Here is a 21,970-nt window from a genome sequence, read left to right on the forward strand (position 1 = left end):
ATAAAATAAATGAGAACTAAATTTTTTTGCTAATTTACAATGTTTTTTGTATGGCAGGCACTATTGGCTAAGTGAAATGAAGACCATGGTTTATACAATATAAAACAATAACACCCAGTATTTTATTTTATTGTCAAGGGACAAGTTATAACATAGCTCCATTAAATGGACATATTTACGCTTAAATCTAATAAATGCACGTGGTTTCGCTTAAAACTGATCAACGATCAATTTCGAGGCACAGCTATAAATGCAGCAATTAAAGTTCTATAAAAAATAAATGCAACAAGTTTCAGCTGAATCCCATTCGATTCCTTAGTTGCTGACGTCATCGTCAACGAATGTTATGACTGCCGCGCCCTTGGCCATATTGTCGCCAACAGCTCCGCCTATTGACTTAATTGTAGCATCCTTTGGGGCTTTCAAAATGTGCTCCATTTTCATAGCTGATGGTGACGATAAATAAAGTTAGAGAATAAATTTATAAAAGTAAGATCTTTTTATTGATAAACTCACCGATAAGCACAGCTAGACTGTCGCCCTTCTTGACTACATCTCCGGGCTGCACCAAGATTTTTTCCAAGACGCCAGGCATGGGCGCCACAACACGAGAGCCGCCGCTGCCCAGCTGATCAGCTTGGGCGCTTAGGAATTTCGGCTGCACCAGTTCAAAGTCTAATTTACCATTCTTTTTATAGAATTGAAAAATCAACACAGTGAGTAGATTAAGGGATTTTCAATAGCTTGCTTACCTCCAAGAATAGCGTTACATTTCCACCGTCGATGTTGGCACTGTAGGTGGATATGTTGCCATCAATGTTGGCGCGTATCTTCAAGCGTCCATCATCCTGCACGCGTTCGGCCTTAATCACTTGCCAAGCGCCGCCGTCGACGCGGATTTCGATGTCACCATTATCATACTTTACATCCACGGCATAAACTACAAGCAGAAACAACTTACTTTATATATTTTTTTGGCCACGTTTAAAATGCTGCTATACCTTTCTCATGTGCCTTCAAGCTATAGCTGCGAATTAGCGCATAATTGAGACGTATATTTGCTGCAGCAGCAAAAGGATCCTGTCCATTGCTGGCATTGCTATGCGCAGCCTGAAGCTCATTGAAGATCAGCGACAGAGCGGCTTGGCTCAGTTGCCGCTGCTCAACGACAATTGGCGGAAAGAGTGTATCGAAGTGTTCATCGATGAATCCAGTGTGCACATTAGCCTGCTGGAACTCCGGGTGGGAAGCCAGATCAATGAGAAAATTGATGTTCGTCTCGAGGCCAGAAATCTAGAAATGGCGCTAGATTAGATCAATGCATCCATAAACAGTCAAAGTAACTACTCACATGATATTCACCCAAGCGGGCAATCAGCGAGTTTAGCGCTTGCGTGCGATTCTCGCCCCAGACGACCAATTTGGCAATCATGGGATCGTAGTGCACAGATACCTCATCGCCTTCACGCACGCCCGTCTCCACACGCACCTCAGCACTTGGCTTTGGGGTGTTCAGGTAGCGCAAAGGACCGGCGCCGGGCAGAAAGCCTCCGCGTGGATTCTCTGCATATATGCGTGCCTCGAACGCATGGCCACGACGAATGATCTGGGCCTGAGTCAGCGGCAGTGGCTCGCCGGCGGCAATGCGAATCTGCCACTCGACGAGATCGGTGCCGGTAATCATTTCTGATATGGGATGCTCGACCTGCAGGCGCGTATTCATCTCCATAAAGTGAAAAGACAAATCCTCTTTGTCCAGTATAAATTCAACAGTGCCCGCACCCACATAGCCCACGGCCTTAGCTGCGCGAACGGCAGCTTCGCCCAGTTCGCGACGCAGTTCTTCCGATAGACCAGGCTAAACGTTGGGAAAAACAATTCGGATTAATTTGTTTAGCTTAAAGTCAACATTCTAACTCACTGCTGGTGCCTCCTCAATAATTTTTTGATGCCGACGCTGTACGGAGCAATCGCGCTCCCATAGGTAGACAGCATCGCCATAGTGATCAGCAAACACCTGGACCTCTACGTGACGGGGAGAGCGCACGTAGCGCTCGAGCAGCACAGAACTATCGCCAAAGGCCTTCAATGATTCAGTGCGCGCCGAGTTCAAAGCTGTGAGGAAATCTTCGGGTTTCTCAGCAATTCGCATGCCTTTACCGCCTCCACCACGAACCGCCTTGATCATTAGGGGAAACCCAATTTTGGCTGCCTCTGCCTGCAGGCACGCATCCGATTGGTCATCACCATGATATCCATTAATGATGGGCACTCCCGCAGCTGCCATAATGGCCTTACTTGTACTTTTGATGCCCATGTCGCGAATTGCCGAGCTGGGTGGACCCATGAAGATGACACCTTCCTTTTGACACAGCTCCGCAAACTCCACTGACTCGGAGAGAAAGCCATACCCGGGATGTATTGCTTGGGCACCCGACTTTTTGGCAATCTCCAGAATTCGGTCGCCACGCAAATACGAGGCCGCCTCGCCAACTCGATATGCTTCGTCGGCCAACTCTGTGTGCAGGCTATGCTCGTCGGGATCGGAATAGACAGCCACAGTACGCACACCTAGCTTGCGGGCAGTTCGAATAACGCGACATGCTATCTCGCCACGATTGGATATTAAAATTTTGTTTATCGGCCTCACCTTTGGTGTGGCTTTCGTGGCCATGCACCTGGAGAAGATACAAATGTTTATGTAACAAATATCTACGCACAAAATAGCATACTTTTAAAAAATATTAATTGCTTTCTTAGCCATTTATTACCTGACGCTACTGCCAAAACTTTGCAAGAATCTAGTGTACATTTTTCGCTAGCTAATGTAAATAATTAATAAAAATAAAATTATTTTATTGCTAGCGTGTTATCACGATCAATGCGAAAACACCTGTTTTAGCGGTTCGCGCAACAACACGACGGTAAATCGATAGTCTCCGCATTAATCGATAGCACAAACAGCTGAGCATTGTATTGTTGCGATTTTAATTAGCTTAAAGACAGTTGGCAGCTTAAAAATTTCAATCAAAGCCGCAATTCTATATTATTCAAAATTTACTTGTGAAACAACTTTTTTTTTTTTTATGAATATTAAAGCAAATAGCGCGGGTCAATTGGCAAACTATATTTCGAGCTAGTAGAATGATTACTTGCGAATTTAGTTCGATAACACAGTTTAATAATCGAACCAATGCGGAGCGATAGCAATAGTGACCGGCGAAAATTTAGTCAAAAAGACACAATAAGATTTTGCAATTCTAGGGCCTGTGCGCAGTTGTAAGATTTTAAGGTGAATTTGTAGGCTGAGATTAAAGTCAAGCAGCTGTTCTTATTTGAATACTTAGAAATACTTATTTCAAACGTCCCTCATAATAGGGCTTCATCGAAAGCGTCTCCAACGGGATTGAAGCATGGACAAACGCGTCACTGTGCTGATGCCCAATGGTCGTCGGCAAAATGTCAGCGTGAGGGCCGACATGACATTACTGGAGATCCTGGAGACGGCATGTGCAAAGCATGGCTATGACAGCGAAGAACATTGCCTCAAGTTCCACAATAAGGATGTCAGTCTGACACAGCAATTCCGCTTTAGCGGTCTACCCAACAACTGTGTCCTGGAAATGGAGCCCACGGATAAGCGGCGGCCAGTGAGCAACGTAATGGTATGCATTCAGCTGAATGATGGATCACGCGAGCAAGGCGAGTTTGTGCCAAGCACCAATGTTTGGACCGTGGTGAATAAGCTGTGCAGCTCGCATTTGGAGGAATACGAGAGTCCTGTTATCATTTACATGCGTAGCGAGGTAATTGGCGTGGAGAAAATGCGTGAGACAACGTTGAAGTCGCTGGGAATACTCGAGGGACGCGCTATGATGCGACTGATCGACAAGAAACCGGAGGACCTCAAGAAGCAAGCCAACGTATATAAACCGGCCGTGGTGAAAGATACAGTAAAGGACGACGATTTGCCCAGCACCTCGCGCTCAGTCACGGGTCCATCTGGTACCGGTGGCGGTGGCTTTGCAATTACCAATGATTTGTTGAAATCACTAAAGCGAACAGCACCCAACGAGAGCTCAACCTCGAAACCTGAACCCGAAGTTCCTGCCGAAACGAAGACGCAGAAAAGTGAGCCCGAGCAACCGAAATATGACTGGGGTAGCGGCTCGGGCTATCAACTGCACAATCAAAACAACGAGGCGCGCTACGAGGATGTTGCGGATGAACAATTCGTAAAGAAGCCTCCAATCGTAAATATAATTGGTCCACGAAACGCCATAGTATTCTCGCTGGATGCTGCCCACAGGCACAACGACGAATTGCCCGATTCGTTCTTCGATTTGACTGTCAACGACTTGAAAATGGTGCTGCGCGATCTGAAGCGTACTGCCTCTGGCACGGAGGATGCGCCGCTGCTCACGTCCAATCTACGCGAACTGGAACGTCAAAAGGCGATGCTGGCCAAGCTAAATCAATACAAGGACTGCGTGCTGCGCATCCAATTCCCCGATCGCCACGTGCTACAAGGCATATTTAAGCCCCACGAAGTGCTCGATAAGGTAGTGGAGTTTGTACGTGGATTTCTGGCGACACCTAGCGAAAAGTTTCAACTGTTCACCATACCGCCGAAGAAGATCTTGCCTGCGAACGAGACTCTGCTGGAGCTCAATTGCGTGCCGAATGCGGTATTGCATTTTCTATTCATTAACGAGAAGCTAAACGCAAAGACCAACAAATTCCTACAGGACAAATATATCGCTCAGCTGACCTCGGAAGAGGGTGCTCTCTTTGCAGTGCAAAAGTACCGCATCGCCAAGGCTGGCGTCAGCTCTAGTTAGTAGTCGCACTGAGGCGACCTTAAGCGAACAGTGAACGTGATATGAAATAAAACTCGCATTTTAATTGTAAGGGCGTCCAGCTGTTGGGGCACTGCTTCAACTGTTTGTACAATGCGCCTGGCATGGTTTAATAAACATCTGATCCAGGTTATAAATCTGTTTTGTCAGCACTACAAATAAAGTCAATCTCATTTTCGAGATAATACTGAATTCTCGGCTCTTACCATATTTAGAGCTACTAATGACAGGACACGCGGCATGAAGAGCTTTGGGATGACTCGAGCCACAACTCTCTAAATTGTGCCACAGCAGTGCAGTTCCTTTCTCAGGCTTGATGGTTAAATTCAGCCTGGGAAATATTGTAGCGCCGACCAGTTCCACATCCTCCAACTGTTAGAGAAGAATCTAGTTCATAATACCCATTTTAGAAGTCTCAGACACTTACGTAAAACAACACTGTAGCTATGCGATCTTGAGGTCGCTCTGCCTGAAAAAATATGAAGCTGAATGATCTTTCTGGATCTGTAAAGGATATATGAGTTTATATACCGTTTCGGGTGCATCCTCTTGCAGCTGAAAATGTCCACCAATGTCATTGTTTATTACAGATAATACTTCGGAGCGATCCAAGTTAAAGCCCGAAATATCTGCCACTCGCTCATGGATAGTCTGGTCTATGTTATCCTTGCCAGAAATTAGATTAAATTCTTGTCTTCTTAGCAGAGTTTCAATTTCGCTATTGTAGATCGCCTTGTGATAAAGCACAATGAGTGGATCCAGGCTGAGCTCCTCCAGTTTGAGTGGTGCGATGCGCAGAAAAGGCGTCATCCAGTTGTTATAGCGGCAATGCAGGTGTGTGGGTCGTTGAAAACTAGCTGAGCAGTGTCCCTTAATGATGGCCAATGAGATCATCTCATCGTCGTAGTCTAGTATATCCTTCGCCTGATTCAAGTGCCACACTCCAAGCGAATGCTCCCTGCGCCTTACCAGCAGTACACCCAGCCATTTGTGTATGTGTTTCTCACTGAAATTGTAAACATTGTACTTATCCTTATCACTCTTATCGTATAACGTTAGCGAGATATTAAACCAAACTTCGGCCTTGGAATATTCCTTTTTCATATAGTTAAACATTCCCAGTGCATAGCAATCCAAAGAGTTGAGAGCAGAGCTGAGAGTCGAAATATTATTAAAAGTAGTTAATGCGGAAGGCTCTAATTGACTTACTCTGGCTGTGAGTGGCTTAAAAGAATACCATTCGCCAAGTCTTTGGGATGTAGCTGATAAAACTTAATCAGTGTCTCGATATTGCGCGTCGCTTCCGTCAGATCCACAGCTGTGGGTAATCTGGAGCGCATGTGGTGCGCAAAGGCAATGTGTTCTGCAGGCATAAGGAAGCTAATAAGGCTTCAAAAGTAATATAAAGTATAGTACTACCCTGCCCAATCCTTTGCTCCATAAACAAAGCCCATTTATGCCAATCCTGTTGCTGGTGTCGTATGAGAGCGAAACTGCTAAGTGGATTGCTCAGATATGCCTCAAAATCGTTGCTCATGCTGTTTGCCTCATCACGAAACTTAGCAAGGGCACTAAGGAATATTACGTAAAAAATGAAAAATATAAACAAGTTTTGCATCTGTATGCTTACCGTTGGGTTAGGTCAAGTTTCGATTTAAGTTCTTTCATATATTCAGACAAATTGTCTTCCAGCATCTCTTCCACGTTCAACAGGGCCTTCATCACTTCTGTTGATGATGCATGAGATTTTTGCTTCACAAGATTCTCCAATGCAGCTGCTACACTACAGCTGAAATATATTAGAATAAGGCAATGCATTATTTTGATCAACTTCATTTTATTTTATAGTCAAGAAATGATTTGTTTTCAGTGAACTATCAGTTTAAATATTACGCAAGTCCCTTAAAACGATTTGTTTTGCAAAAGTTGCAATGAAATTGTAATTTGCTACGACTTAATTAGCTGCGGGCTCCGATTGATAAGACTGACATGTAACAGTAATATCCATTCAAGTAAATGGAAACTTAAATCGAACTTGTGAAATATTTTGAAGAGTGTGTATTTAGTTATTGTAAACAGCATTTATTGCATATACAAAATATATGTAGCTATAGAGAAGGATCTAGAAATACTATAAAATGTGACACGAGACGTAGTTTATAAATCAGCATAACTTTGAACTATTTTAATATGATATAAAAAGTGTTAATCTAGTGAATATATGTTTTATCATATAAATCATATATATGAGAAATACTATAAAATGTGACACGAGACGTAGTTTATAAATCAGCATAGCTTTGAACTATTTTAATATGATATAAAAAGTGTTAGTCTAGTGAATATATGTTTTATCATATAAATCATATATATGTATACATATATATATATATATATATATATATATATATACAAAAATATATTGTATTAATAGATCCATAATTATGTGTGCTTTAATTCTTATTATGTATTTGCTATATCTGTATACATATATTCGCGATGATTCTCAAACAGCCCTCGCTATATGAACTATCATATACATACATATATTACAACTAATATTAAAGTTTAAAATTAATGTAAGTAAATACATTTTCAGTTATATATTCTTAATTTCAATTTTGATTTTCAGATCAGCAACTATTCAGACTGTTGCTATAGCAGTAAATATTTCTTATCACATTCTTAATCTCTTATCAGTTGTTAATTTATCATTTGGAACTCTTTCAGTTAACCAGTGTTGGTAAATGTCTGCCATCCAAGGCCCACATGTGGAGAGAGACGTGCTCAGAGCTCAGAGACTGCCGCTGTTGGCACGCATGCGCGAAGCTGTCATCGCTTTCGAAACCGAGCCAAAAGACCAAAGAGGCCAGCAGAGCTCGGCTTTGGCTGGTTGTGAATCATATTCAGAGTTTTCAGTCGTTGGCCACTCGTTGAAGCAACTAGTTTCGTATAACGCGCATTCGAATGCGATTCGAATTGTATTCGTAAACGCAGATCGGTAAAGGAGGCAATTACAATAACACAAATACAAATGCAACTGCAAATACAGATATATACACTTGTGTGTGTATATACTATATATATATATTCAATTTATTAACAACAACAAATGGCCAGAATGCGTGCCAATGTGAAAAAGTGAAATAGATATTCGAGTTTACTAGTTGCGGCGAGGCCGTTGCCTTTCTGCCAATAGATTAACAATCATTTACGAAAATGTGTGAATTTGTTAATTAATTAGAGCGACAGCGCAAAGTGCGCTAAATTAAATGAAACCGAAAAATACGCTAACACAATAAAGCGCTCAAACGAATTTAATAAAAGCGTAACGCAAACAACTTTTACCTATGATTTTTATCTTTATACAAGTTTTAAACGCAGAATCGTCGCACGTTGACTATTGCTTTGGTTGCTGTTGTTGTTGTTGCTGTAGCAGTAGGCAGTTGAACGTGCTGACATTTTTTGTTTTTAGGGGGGCGTGGCAGCGACAAAACACACAAAAAAAAAAACACAAAAAATTATGGCGCGAGAGCCAAGAAATCAACCAAGCGGCCCCACTAACTGATTGGAAAGTGTTCGGTCCGCTACGCTAAGCGAAATACAACAACAACAAGCATATATAAAAGAAAAAACAAACAGTTAAAAAACTGGCATTTTAGCTAAATATCAACTACAGTCATATTTCTTTCTATGTATGAAAATTATATATCAAACCAATTTATTAATGGAAATGCCAAGCTCTTTCAGCCCACGCCGCTGGGGCTGAGGCTGAGGCTACGGCTCTTCACTTTTACTTTAAACGGAAAGAGAGAGTGTTTGTCCAGCTCATTTGCGTTTCTGTTTACCGGTTTTTTACTTTGTTTTGTTTTATTTTTTTCAAAAACGGCAATTGCTTATCTGATATCTAACTTTGTTTTCTCAGCAGGCAGTCAAATAAATAATATGTGCATAAATAATACAAGTCTTTATATATTGTAAAGAGAGAGAGAGGATTGTAATAGGATCATTAAATTTAATTAAAGCAACTACTTCCGACTCGGCAACGCTCATCACCGGCAGCACGAGTCGTGCATAAAGCCATTTAATGATAAGCCCGTGCCTATATCGTTGTAAGCGTTTTATTTTTCCATTTTCATGGGCGCACTAAAAAACCCGTAAAAAAACCTAAAAAAAAAACTTAAAATTACAATTGCTTACGCTTACAGTTTTCCATTAAAGCTTTTCAGTGTGTGCAAGTGCGTGAGTGTTTTTTCGTTCCACTAGGAAGTTGGCAGCCAAAAATATAAACGAAACTTACAAAAACTAACAAAACAAACGACGCGACGTTGCGCCCCTTCGAATCACAAAATTAATCAAAATAAATATTAAATACAGTTGAAGAAAATGAATTTCTTCGTTATTGGATTCCTGATCATGCAAGCGGCAAGTGAGTAGATCGTATTTTTTGTTCAGAAACACATTCATTGCGGTGTTGGTCGAACCACAAGTTCAATCTTGTTTAGTTTTTTTTTTTTTTTTTTTTTTTTTTTTTTTTTTTGTCGTGGCTTGTTTTTATTTATTTGTGAGAGTCAGTCTTAAATTTCTTTATATCAAAACGAGTTTGTCTCTTAAGTCTTTCGTTTTATTTTTTGCCAATATAAAACATGTAATATAACTTGCTCATGCACTAATCACGTTTTTTTCTAATAATTGATATAGTAAATCAAGTTTGTGCCTTAAGTCTTTTATTTACTTTTTTTGTATATATCTACTTTTGTGTCGTATCTGTATTATAAATTGACTCAATTAATCACAATCATATTTTCGTAAAATTTTTGCATTTTCAACCAATTCTTCGGTTATTTTTTATAAAAATGTCTTTAAAATTGTTAAAGTTTGTGTTCCAAGTCTTTTGTTTTTTAAAGCCAATTATTGTTACAAACGTTACGCTTTTGTTTTAATTGGCAATTAGTTTAACATAGACTTCATTTAGGATTTTCACTCACTCAAAATCATAATAAAGCTTCTTACCGCACTTTTCGGTTGTTAACCCGAAAATTCTTTTGCATCACATAGGAGTGATGCGCATAATTTATAGAAGACCGGCTGAAGATGACATAAAAAAGTTGCCTCTACATAAGTGACAACGCAGCAGAACAGGTTATGCACGGTCTAAATTACAAATGGTTTGGTTTGCAATCGAGATGAGCAGTAAATTTAATTAAATTTAAGTCACCTGTTCAGTGCAGGTGGGCAGTGCTAAAAAATTGCGCTTAAAAAAAAAGAAAAAAGATTTGAAAGACTTGAAAAACAACTGCAACGAACGCATAAAACCATTTGATTGCAGCGCTCTTTAAGACTTTGTTGCAGTTTTCCGATTGGTTTTCATTTTGCTATACCCTGTTCGTATTTGAATAGGGTAGCATGAAATTGGAGCTAAAGCAGCGTGCATTGAGATCAATTTACCAAACAAAAGTTTGGCCTGAGCTTCTGAGCTATAGATTATAAATATATTGCGACTCTTGTATATACTTTTGCATATTGGATATATTTAAAATGGGAGCAGGTATTAGCTTTGATATGTCATGGCAATGAATTCATTTATATGATGGAATACACTCAATAAATCATGCGGGAAGTATATCGATTATTTGAATTTAAAATATTAATGTAGCAAAGCAAGAGGTGCACCACATATGCTCGTTATTGGATATAAAAACCCAAACGAACTGAGTCCCAAGGCTGGCATCTGTTAATAAATTGTTAAAGTCAAACACACAGCTAATAAATAATGTACGATGAACGATAAGTAAAAGATAAATTAGGGTTATAGAGTATCAGAGCATTTTCTTATATATGGATTAAGGTACTTTAATGTAAATAAGATCTATGACACGGAAGATAAATAAAATAAAATACAAAATAAATAAAACAAAGATTGTGATTTCTTAAATTTAATTAAAGATTCATGGAATTTAAGCAATAATATTTATTTTCATTGACAATCAAGCCAATTTTTGTTTACACCTAATTTTACCCACAACCCCTTGAAAATGGATATAATCTGGGTATAATGTTTTCTTGTTCCCATCAGAGTCAGCGAGAATGAATTTAGTATTTCTCTCACAAGAGAAATGGAACCCAAACATGTTGCTGCTCTAGTTTAAAGCGAATTCCCTTACAGGGTATTAGTGACTCGTGTACCCTTGACTTCATAGTTTTATTTTCTGCATTGTGTTTTGGTTGTGCAGTTTTGCTTTTCGTTGTTGTTGTTGTTGTTGTCTGGTTTGCCGCTCGCATTTAACTCGATTATTTGGCTAGCTTCTGTGGTTTTTGGGTATGTCTAATATTGCAGCTCGGCGGTTTCTCAATGCAAACGAGCTCGAGCATTTAAAGCCTTGCTAATGTAACACGAACGGAACAACAACAACTTGATAAGTGTGTTTTCGGCTGGGGCTATAAACAGTGACTTGCAACAATAGTGAAACAGATGTACTAAACGTATTTTCGTTCTTTGTGTTGTTTATCGAGCGATTGCAATTGATAAATTATGCAGGCTTGCGCTGGGCTCGAGTGTGTTGCATTAGAAGTTTAGTTCTAGAGTTGAACTTGGCTGAAGAGCGCTTGTGGGCTATGAAGGAGTGACCCTCCACTCCTCTGACTCTCCACTCCTCCACTTCAAAGTTGGCTAGATAGTTAGTCATTATCTTCATCCATGGCCGCAATTTAGCAGGTGCTATCAAAACGAGGTAAAACCTAGCTTGGCCATATAAATCAATTCGCATGCAAATTAATTGCTTGTAGCCTTCGCACTGCAATTTGGCATGAGCTGCTTGGAGTGAAGTATAACATTTGATTCAAGCTGGGGCATTGCCTCGACATTGACGGCTGGGCAGTGGGGCATTCTGCCTAGCACACGCACGCCCATTTTAACACAGAAAATCGGTCAAGTTCAGCCCCAAGATGGGCAATCAGCCCTATCCAAACACCGTACGGCGTGTGTCGTACGGCGTTAGCTGCCAAGCGGCATCGTTTGAAACGGAAAGAGAAGCGTTGATAAATCTGCATAAGCGTCACGCTTCATTTGAATACGAGTTTGTTATTATTTTTGGAAACTGTTCGGAATGGAATGCCAAGACTGCAGTTTGACTCAGTTTTTTTTTCTTGTGGCTGCGTTGAATCACATTCGGCTAGAAACTCGGCGAAACTACGCCCTCATTGCACAATCAGCAGTGCTGCCGTCCAGCGGCATCAGGTGTGTGGCCTGAAGCTCAGTCAGAGAGCCGCAGCTTGGGCAATCGAGCCGCCAAGTGATTCATCAGTTCCGAGCCAATCAACTTATTGAGATGCGTCTGCAGCCGCATCTGCTCAGTTTCCCCTTTTTGTTGCTTTGAATGCTTTGCTGGGCGTCGCAGACTTTTGTTTTGTTTGTGCTCAATGACGAAGCGCTTTAGCGGCGCTTCTCTCTCTCACTCTCTCTCTACATATGTATATGTGTCTCCCTCCCTCTGTCTGCTATGTTTTATGTAACCCACATTTTGGCAGTGTTATTTATTTATGCAACTTCTTAAGGGCTGGCTGCAGTTGATATTATCGTAATTAAAGCTGCTGCTGCTGTGGGTCCAAGTAACCCATAATGCGCATACGCCACGTGTGACAGGCGTATTTCAAATGACTTTCAAATAGCAATTAGCATTTAGGTTTCCTCTTAATTAACACGACAAAACACAAGCAAAATAGCGAAAAAAGACTCTTACAAATTGCATTGTCATATTGATGGATCTCAGCTGTGGAGTCAAAAAAAAAAAAAAAAAAAATTATGCCGTCCTAAGTGACTAAGTGAGCAATTTGCAAAGTGAAAGGCGCGGCCGTAGCCACCTCTGCAGGCACATGGCAATCAACAGATGCGTCCTTCCTCTGGTCTCGTTTTTTTTTTTTTTTTTTGCTTAATATGTAATACAAGCTGGCTGTGAGTGGAGTCATGATTGCTTCATTATTTGATTTCACTTGCAAATTCCTGGCATCTTTACGCTCGGCGCGTTTTCTTGCAGGTGACTCAATCAAGACTTTCCGCCAAGCGCCTCACTTTATACACAATTAACCATAAATTAAGGCATAATTATCGCATCTTCAGCAGCCGCACACATAATACATAATACTAATGTAGGCTTGAGCATGTGGGGTCTATTGTCTGTGTCAGACTGTGCCCCAGAGTTTACTGTATTAGTGGTGTCTCTCGTAGGCTGGCGGCTACTTTGGCTCGCTCACGCAATCCGTTCGCTCACGTAAGACCTTCAAAGGTCACGCACGCCGACTGCGACTGCGACTGCGACTGCGACTCCAACTGTGACTCCATCCACATCGCGCATCGCCCATCTCCCATCTCCACTTCAATGTACGAGCTGCCAAAGTCAATTTTGTTCACCCCGGGCTGCATCGCTTCTGGACGTCTTTGTTACCTTTTGTTATTGTCGCTTCACCTTTTTATTGCCCTAACTTGGGAGCTAAGCCTTTTGCTCTCGGCATTTGTTGTCTATCAAAATATACATAAATAATAACATCTGACTAGATCAATAATAATGAAATATTTGATGAATTTTGATTTATTTTATGACTATTTTAGCATTTACTACAAGACTTTGTCGCTCTAAATCAGAGTATTTTCAATGGATTTTATTGTGCTCGATACGAACTTGAAAATAACTCATGAATGATGCTTTTCAAGATATCTGATCTATGGGAATTGAAAGTACTACTTCTTGCCCTTCTCAGGTTTATTGTAGTTTTCATAAACATTATTTTGTGTTACCAATTTTTTATTGATTAAACTAAAACTTTTTGTTGGTTTCTTTAATTTTTATTTTTATTTTTTTTTATAATATACATATTTTATTTGTTTTATTGTAGTGTAATATATTTGTAATAATTTGTATTAAACTGTAATTAAACTGTAATTGAATTTACTTAGATATTTATTGACTAAATATTTACATTAAACATTTTCAGTTTATAGCGAGTGAAAGCGCATTAAAGCTTCGGCATGTCAAAATAAATATTCAGCTCCGTTTTGTTATTGTTTTTCTATCATACATAGGTCACACATACACACACACAGACACACTCAACAACACAGAAAACACATGCAACAAATAGCTCTCAAATTGCAATTTAATTCGACATTTTTGAAAGATCTTGAAGTGGGGCCGCAACATTGTCTGATGGGTGTTTTGTTTTGGGGCCCTATCACTCACTGTCAAGACCATCGTTCAATTAACATAATTAACTGACAAAACGAATTAGCATGCAGATTGGCAACCAACACTTTACACAGATGCTGTAGCTGCTATTGCTGCCCAGCGCCAGAGTATTTTTTTTGTTTGTTTTTTTTTGGGCTGGTTTTTGCGTTTGACACTTGTCTATCTTGAGAGACCCCTCACTCTTAGGTCCAATAGTCGAACTTGGTCTGGCTCTGCAAGGCCAGCTTAGCAACATTATCTTCTACATAGATCATCAGGTCTCTGAGTCTTCTATCATGCCATGAAAATGATCGGCAATTCATTTGGCTAAGCATTTTATGGGATCTCTCGTGGGAAATTGTAATCGTATAAGTTGACGAGGTCAAGCGCTAATGTTTTGGGTACAACGTTTTTTTTAGGCCTGAGAGGGAAAGGAATTCTCAAAGCTATGCTAAAAAGCGTCAAATCGTTTAATTCAATTTGAAGCTGTTTCCTTTTATATTCGTTTGTTTTAACACTTTAGTAGTTTTTGAACTTTTCGGTCTTTATATTTAAATGAACGACAACAGATCTGAACAATGCGCTCCGCTTGACAATGAGCAACAACAAATACTGAACATAAAAACTGGCCAACAAAGGAAAATATTATATAAAAGATAAAGTTTTGGAATTTTATATGAAAAGAGTTCGTTGAAAGGAGAACGAGCTGACAAATTTTTGGCGCAAGGCTGCAAAAAACCGGTTCAAAAAGAAACGGTTCGAGCCTAAAACTTTTGTTTGACGTGCTGAACCCGTTAAGCCAAAGTAGAAATTTTATAATCTTTGGTTTCGGCGTTCACTAAGGCTAAGACTAAATCGATAAGCTAGTTACAGCTATTTATATATATTTAGTATCTATTTATAAACGCTTAAAACACCTCTGCTGACTATCGTGCGTCAATTCACAATCTGAACCCAACAGGAAATCGTTTTATAAGCTACAGTTTAGAGGTTAAGGCTTTATAGAGAGAAACACTTACCAAAGCTACATTTATTTATTTCTTTTTTTTGGTGAACTGAATGCTTGGGCACAGATAATTAAATGATGGGCCATAATTTATACAAGATATTTGCATTTAGCTCTGGGGCCGAGTGTTCATCAAATTGAATTAATGCCAAGAAACAACAGCAAAGCATTCCGCAAAGCAACAGCAATTAATATCAGTTTGTTGTTGTTGTTATTGTTTATGTTGTTGATGTTGTTATTGCTTGTATCCGACTGTAGCTGACTACCGACTGATGACCCACTTTCGCATCGAGGTGCTAACTGGATGTGGCTGGCAGCTGTGCTGATCTTCTCCTGCTGAGGAAAAGTGTAGAGAGCAGCGCCGTCGAAACGGAAAGTCACACCAAGCCACGCCCAATATGGTCCGTCCCCCGACGCGTCGCGACGGTCAATGGCATATGCTAAACGCCCAGCATTGCCGCCGACTGCATATTTATGCCTCATTATTTGCTCAGACTCAATTTCAATTTCTATTTCTATTTACTCGCCCTGTGACTCCAGCGACAACTCATAAAGCTCGCAGCTCGCAGCTCGCAGCTCGAGACTCGCTCGAGATGATGTCGAGTGAAAGCGGCCTGCGACTAACTTATTATTGTTGTATGTTTAGTTTAGTTGTTTTAGCTCTCGTTGTCTCTGACAGTGCACCGGTCTGTTTGCCGGCTATTGCTCTTCCTTTGCGCGCTGCACAAATTGCTTTTGCCATTTTCTTCCATACCAATTGCAAATACTAATATTTATTTTGTTGGTCATGGCTAATTGTTCTGCCTGCCTTATGCTTACTTATTCACTTATGTCTGGCTGTCAGTTTCGCCCTGAGCCGTGGTCTTCTTTAATGGCGCTATTAACAAATTTGTCCGCCCATTTCGGCGGGTCATTAAAATTGCTGCTCGCCTCAGAGCGTGGCCCACGCGGCGAATGCTTAATGCAAATGGGTAAAAGTGCAATTAAGCTTGACAAAAGTCTAGTTAAAGCTAAATCGGACGAATCGGGCGAATCGGATGCAATGAAAGTTTTCTAAATATGATTTGCATTTATTTATTATATTTATATGAGCCCCAGCAAGAGTTTTAAAGGATTTGTTGGGTTTCTATGCAATATTAATAAATGTTGAAATATATGAGAGGTTTATATCTGATGTATATATTTATATGTATGTATATGTACTACTAATATATATGTATATATTTATATATTTGTATATACTTAACGATTATGCCTGCGGAGTGGTGTTTTGTAATGCCAGCTTAAGCTCGCGTTTGAGGAGTCTAAATGTCTGTTAACCTGTCAGTCAGAGGCTTGAAATTGATTATTAATACTCGTATGTACCCTTGTCTGATAGTTTTAAGATATTTTGAATTTGTCCACCTGAGTCGTCGTATATCCGAAATTACCATATCTTTTACATTTTTAAAGCTATTATGAAAGCTACAAGCGTTATGATGTGATGCTATATAATATGTATAAAATAAATTGTATCTATAACAAACATGTATTTGTATATCTACATTTTGCTAGGTAGAAATATAGTTAAAATATATATATATATATCAAATATATATATATCAGACTAATAGAAAGCCAACATTTCGCAGCTGAATTCCTGTTGATGTCAGCTCCGGATTGCACAAGAAATTAATATAAATTAACACAATACGAGTATATGTAAGCTTGATCTGCTGCTAGACGGCTTAGAGGGCCATTATTGTTGACCCCCAATTATATCTTAATATTTGATGGTCTACTTAAAAAACATGATCTGCATTTCATAATTTAATATTATAATTATTCAGAAGTATTAACATACACTCGTGAATAGACTTGAGAATATCTAACCACTCTATGTATAATGAAAGCAAATGAATTCAACTTTTTAAACACATTCCGATAGTTTGAACCTTTAGTTTCTGTACATTGAACTGAAAATAAATAAATGTTCGCCATGACTCTATGAACGTTCGTTATTCTAACTCGAATGAAACTATTTGAAGATGTTAATGTTGATTTATCATGGCGACTGCCCATTTGGTGGTTTATGAACCATTAATGACACCAAGCTGCAGTCTCTCACCCCAAGTGAACCGCAGAAAGACGTTAATCTAAACGAAAAATTGGGCCTCGGCGATGCCAAAGTCCGTATAGCTATTAAAGCACGCTCCATTTTCCTTGAACTAAAGCTCGTCTGACTGCCTGACTGAATGAGTTTAGCTATTAACACAAGAGCAAAAGCCAATTAATTGGCCTGTAGCTGCATTAACTGAATGCCATGTGCCTGTATCGCGTATGTGATCGATGTGCGAGCAATTAGTTTGAGCTTCAACTGCGCATATTATATGTGGATAAAATTACACTGCTCTAGTCTAGGTTCGTATACCCGCCGCTACTCTACTTTAATCTATTCTATTATACTCAGCTCTACTCTAGTTTACTCTACTCTACTCTGCACGACTCTACTCTACTCTCTACTCTACTCTACACGACTCTACTCTACACTACTCTGCACTACTTTGCACTACTCTGCACTACTCTGCACTACTCTGCACTACTCTGCACTACTCTACTCTGCACTGCACTATTCTTCACCACTCTACCTGTATAGAGTAACACAGACCTTACTCTAATGCACTCTACTCTACTCTTCTCTCTCACTGTATTCTTTATTCATAGGTTATGATTGACATTTGGTAAGAACCCACTTAGAGGGCTCAGAGCATAGACAGATTTCATGTCCCACTTGACATGCTAACAATTTAATTTGAACTCCAGACGTTGCAATTTGGCTCGTTATTGCTGTTTATGTATATTAGCTAACATACAATAAACACACACAGACACACATATGTAATCTTTTAAGTGCGTACTCACAGCACATAAGTGTTTAAGCTTTGACTTCGTTTTGAGCTCTTTTTTCCTATTTTGCTATTTGCTATTTTGAGTTATTTCGAGAGTCTGTGCTCCATAAGGAAGTGGCGTACAACTACACCTTTAAAATTCTTCTGGTTTTATGTCGAAATTGTCTCGGTCACGGCATCATTAGCCAAGCTCTGACCCATTGGCATCTGATCTTTATACTTTAAGCTCTCTTTAATGGGAACCTGAAAAATAAACACATTTTAAAGGTTTCCGCTTCAATGCGTTGTTCAATTTCAATAAATTTCGATATACATGAGAGCAGCTGCTGCGGCTTTTTGCCCTTTGCGAGATGTGGAAGCATCAATCAAAAATTTGAAGCCAACGCATTTTAAATTTGATGCGGGCTTCTTTTGAAAGACATATCTACATTTATAAGCCTGTGCAAAAAACTATGCCACGGGCGGTCACGGCCTATGCCAAGATCTGTATAATAGGAGAGCCCAACCCAAAAACCAAAACCATTTTAAGGCAGGTCAGAAGCATGTTTCTCTACGTAACCGAATGTCTAAGACTAATGTGATATAATGGTGTTTCTTTGTACATACATATACATACATACTAAACATATATTTATATATATATTAATAAAATTAATTTCATTAAACTTATATTTCATATCCCATTCACATGCTAATCCCACGCTTTATATACTAACCGAGTACCTTTTGTATCATATTGAAGAACTATCCTATTCTGTGTTTGCTTTTCTATTTACTTATAGGATTGGCTTGCGGGACGTGCGTTTTTATGTCCGATTTCGGTTTCACACTCGATTGTAACTTCAAAAAGTCTGGACTGTTTCGTGTGCGAAACTTGGGTGGCGTCAAGGCGCATTTCGGTTTAGGTAAATCCACTTGATGAGAAAAACAAACTCAACATTCAATTTGAACAGAGATCCCTAACCAACTATTATCTATCTATTGGATATTATATTTAATATAACAAATAAGCTGTATATATAATCAGTTTAGCTGTATATAGATAAACCTCAAGTGGAGCGAACAGAATTTGTATTAACAAACAACTTTGCGGCATTTAAGTCATCAATGAATTAATGCCAATGCCAATGGCAATGCCAATGCCGAGTCGAGCTGCGTTTTAGAGTGTAGCAGCTGCGGTTCAATATCCGTAGCATTAGCATTGACCAGCTGAGCTGTTGATTGGCCAACTCGCATACACCTTTTACCTGTACATACAAGACAATGCACACAATAGTTACTTCTCTAAAGACAAAAGAAGAGCCAAACAAAGGCGATTAATTATCGGCTTGTTTGGGCTCTGATTGATGAGGTGTCGCGACGGCTTGCTGTGGGTCGAGTCTAGCCTAATCCGTGTTCTGCTTGCAGGCCTGAGTTTGGGCGATGAGCTGGGCTTCAAGGAGTCGCTGAGCAATACGGAGGTCGATCGCCGGCGCGCCATTAGCTACAGGAATGGGGCGCCAGAGCTGGTGGGCGTGCTGCCCTCGGCACAACAGCAGGAGGTGAGTGTGCTTAGATGCAGTCTAAGTGAACAGCTAACTGTAATAAACCACCTTTGATGCAGGCCACTGCACCCAAGCAGCTCAATCTGCCGGACAAACGCATCAGTTCACGCTCCACAGCGCCGGGACCCTACAATCTGCAATTGCTGCAGCAGGCGGCGGTCAAGAATCAGGCGCAGCAGCAACTGCAGCAGCAGCAGCTACAGCAACTGCAGCAACTACAACAACTGCAGCAGCAGCAGCAGCAACAGCAACGGCAACAGCAGCTCATGACAGAGGCGCGTCCGCTGCCCATGGGCGTGCCCGCCTTTCGGCCCATACCAACGAAGCCGGCGGGCAACGAGGCCATCGCCCAGCGTCGCATTGCCGTGGACTCGACGCAGCCGCGCGTCAGCGTCAACAACAAGCTGGTCAACAGCAATGCGAAGCCGGTAAGTGAAGCAGTCAGCTATAGCTGTCTCTCGCTCGCTGACCTTCATCTTTGCCCCCCTGCAGCACTCCAATCGCACATTCCATGCGGATAATGTCATGGTCGTGCAGCCAGTTGTGTCGCAGCCCGTGGCCGTGCCGGTCTTCCAGGCCATGCCCGAGTCCATTTCCCGCATTGCCAGCGCAGCCAAGCCGGAGCCGGAGCCGGCACGGCCGGAGCAGCGCAGTGGGCTGGTCAAGCATCCCAACTACTTGCAGTTCGAGGAGCCCAAGTTTGACCTGAAGGACGTCACCGTTGAGGAGCTGGCGGCGGCCGCCAATGTCACCGTGGACACCATCAAACACGCCATCTATGTGCGGGAGCAGCAGCTCAAGGCGGAGCACCGCGCCATGCTGGCGGCCAAGCTGCGCGAGGAATTTATTCGCACGTCCACAGTGAAGACAACGACGACGACCTCGACGACCACGGAGAAGCCCAGGCAGCTGGCGGAGCACAAAGTGTCCAAGGTGAGTTTGAATGTGGATTTCACTATGATGCACTCTCTAATGTCTCCCATTGGACAGGTCATGAATGCGCCCAAGGAGTACTACCCGGTGGGCTACGACAAGAACTTCGATGACAATTTCAAGTCGAAAGTGGATTTGCCGCCCACGAGCTTCTCCTGCGCCAGGCAAAAGCACTTTCCGGGCCTCTACGCGGACACGGATCTGGGCTGCATGGTAAGTGGTAGCTGATCCTTGCTGGAACTCGCTTCATATGCTACTCTTCCCGGCCAGGTCTTTCATGTTTGCGCTCTCACGGACGACGGCATGGTGCGCAAGTCCTTCCTGTGCCCGGAGAACACGCTCTTCGACCAGACCATACTCAAGTGCAATTGGTGGTTCTACGTAGACTGCAGCTCCAGCACCAGCGTCTACGACTCCAATATACCCATCTCGAAGAGCTACCAGCTAATGAAGTCCCTCACCTACTTCTCCAAGTACAAGAGCCAGAAGACAGAGCAGACTGGCGACAAGGATGACAATGCTGTGGACATTGATACGCTGCGCGAGTCCATGGACAGCGTCTCTCGCCGCCTGGAGCAGGCGAAGAACGCCCAGACCTCGTTGGAGGAGGTGCAGCAGCCGGCGCAGCCCAAGGCCGAGCACGAGCACGTTGTGCCCGAGGGCGAGAGCCAACAGCAGTTGGCCAACTAGACCCAGCTAAGACCATATTTAGTTGCTATCTGAGATCTAGGTTAAGTTCAAGTTCAAGATCGAGCGTCTCTGGTCGATTTGCCGTACATAGTCAATGTCTTGCGAAAGCCAACGGGGTTGTCTGTCGTTTCTGGCCAATCATTAATCATTCCTTCCTCTGGTAGCGCCCGGGCATAGGCGCGGTCCCAGCTGTAGTCTCTACCCTATATCGTTAAGTGGATCATATCTAGTTTAAACCTACGTAATCTAGTGCAATTCTAAGTGTTTGTGTGACTTGTGCGGTTAGTTTTATCTACTACTTATATACATTACTTATTTATTTATTATATTTTTCGACACAATAAAAATCAAACTTGCATCAAAGACACTATGGTACTCTAAAGCTAAGCTTAATTTATGTTAAATATTAAACTGGTAAAGAGAGGTTCCGGTAAAGCTAAGATTAATAAAATTGTGTTGCATATGGCTTGTGTGTGTGTTTATGTATGAGAAAAGAGCTTTGAAGCAAGCTGAAGCTTTCAGACTGATACAAAAATGAGGAAAGTTTATGGGAAGCTCTTAGCAAGTGCTTTTACCGCACAAGGAAACCTTAAAGCTCATTAATTTATTGCGAACGCCATTCTAATGACATAATTGGAATTAATATACTGTATAGTATAGTGCAGTATAGTATAGTATAGTTAGTATTTTAGAATGGATTTTTCAGATTCATAGGTCTCTCTTACTTAGTTTTAGCCAATTAGTAATTTAGTGAAAGCTTAAGCTTTTAGGGTTATATGAATTACCGCACTTAAGAAGAGCTTTAAAAGCAGGTGAAAGCTGTAAGTCAGAT

General features: G+C 41.0%; 4 protein-coding genes across 13 annotated transcripts; 2 read left to right on the forward strand and 2 right to left on the reverse strand.

The window, feature by feature from the left end:
• Positions 1-89: 89 nt before the first annotated feature.
• On the reverse strand, positions 90-2,932 carry Mccc1 (Methylcrotonoyl-CoA carboxylase 1). The gene is made up of 7 exons (XM_018017509.2): positions 2,772-2,932; positions 1,922-2,678; positions 1,352-1,858; positions 1,002-1,293; positions 753-940; positions 517-688; positions 90-446 (listed from the first exon to the last, which is right to left on the reverse strand). Exons 1-7 carry the CDS (start codon positions 2,810-2,812, stop codon positions 316-318), a joined length of 2,088 nt encoding a protein of 695 aa, XP_017872998.1. The 5' UTR covers positions 2,813-2,932; the 3' UTR covers positions 90-315.
• A 132-nt stretch (positions 2,933-3,064) lies between these two features.
• On the forward strand, positions 3,065-5,051 carry LOC108620658 (tether containing UBX domain for GLUT4). Its single transcript, XM_089476592.1, has 2 exons — positions 3,065-3,292; positions 3,379-5,051. The coding sequence occupies exon 2, from the start codon at positions 3,414-3,416 to the stop codon at positions 4,839-4,841; it is 1,428 nt and encodes a 475-aa protein (XP_089332718.1). The 5' UTR covers positions 3,065-3,292; positions 3,379-3,413; the 3' UTR covers positions 4,842-5,051.
• On the reverse strand, positions 4,880-6,730 carry LOC108620681 (prolyl 4-hydroxylase subunit alpha-2-like). Its single transcript, XM_018017589.2, has 7 exons — positions 6,490-6,730; positions 6,279-6,430; positions 6,069-6,222; positions 5,391-6,012; positions 5,287-5,328; positions 5,066-5,231; positions 4,880-5,011 (listed from the first exon to the last, which is right to left on the reverse strand). Exons 1-7 carry the CDS (start codon positions 6,693-6,695, stop codon positions 4,938-4,940), a joined length of 1,416 nt encoding a protein of 471 aa, XP_017873078.2. The 5' UTR covers positions 6,696-6,730; the 3' UTR covers positions 4,880-4,937.
• A 20-nt stretch (positions 6,731-6,750) lies between these two features.
• mtg (mind the gap) lies at positions 6,751-21,601 on the forward strand. Of its 10 annotated transcripts, none has more exons than XM_089476583.1 (11): positions 6,855-6,913; positions 7,294-7,438; positions 7,492-7,522; positions 7,590-7,860; positions 9,081-9,288; positions 18,754-18,876; positions 19,379-19,512; positions 19,575-19,943; positions 20,008-20,448; positions 20,506-20,661; positions 20,719-21,601. In XM_089476583.1, the coding sequence occupies exons 5-11, from the start codon at positions 9,246-9,248 to the stop codon at positions 21,136-21,138; spliced, it is 1,686 nt and encodes a 561-aa protein (XP_089332709.1). In that variant the 5' UTR covers positions 6,855-6,913; positions 7,294-7,438; positions 7,492-7,522; positions 7,590-7,860; positions 9,081-9,245; the 3' UTR covers positions 21,139-21,601. The 10 variants fall into 10 exon arrangements, with proteins under 10 accessions (XP_089332710.1, XP_017873039.1, XP_089332709.1 ...); XM_089476586.1 differs by lacking the exon at positions 7,492-7,522 and adding an exon at positions 8,785-8,971; XM_089476584.1 differs by lacking the exon at positions 7,294-7,438 and having other exon boundaries at positions 6,751-6,913.
• Positions 21,602-21,970: the final 369 nt, after the last annotated feature.

This window comes from Drosophila arizonae, chromosome 2 (genome assembly GCF_054131065.1).
Source record: "Drosophila arizonae isolate 15081-1271.41 chromosome 2, UAZ_ARI_1.0, whole genome shotgun sequence".
Lineage (NCBI taxonomy): Eukaryota > Metazoa > Arthropoda > Insecta > Diptera > Drosophilidae > Drosophila > Drosophila arizonae.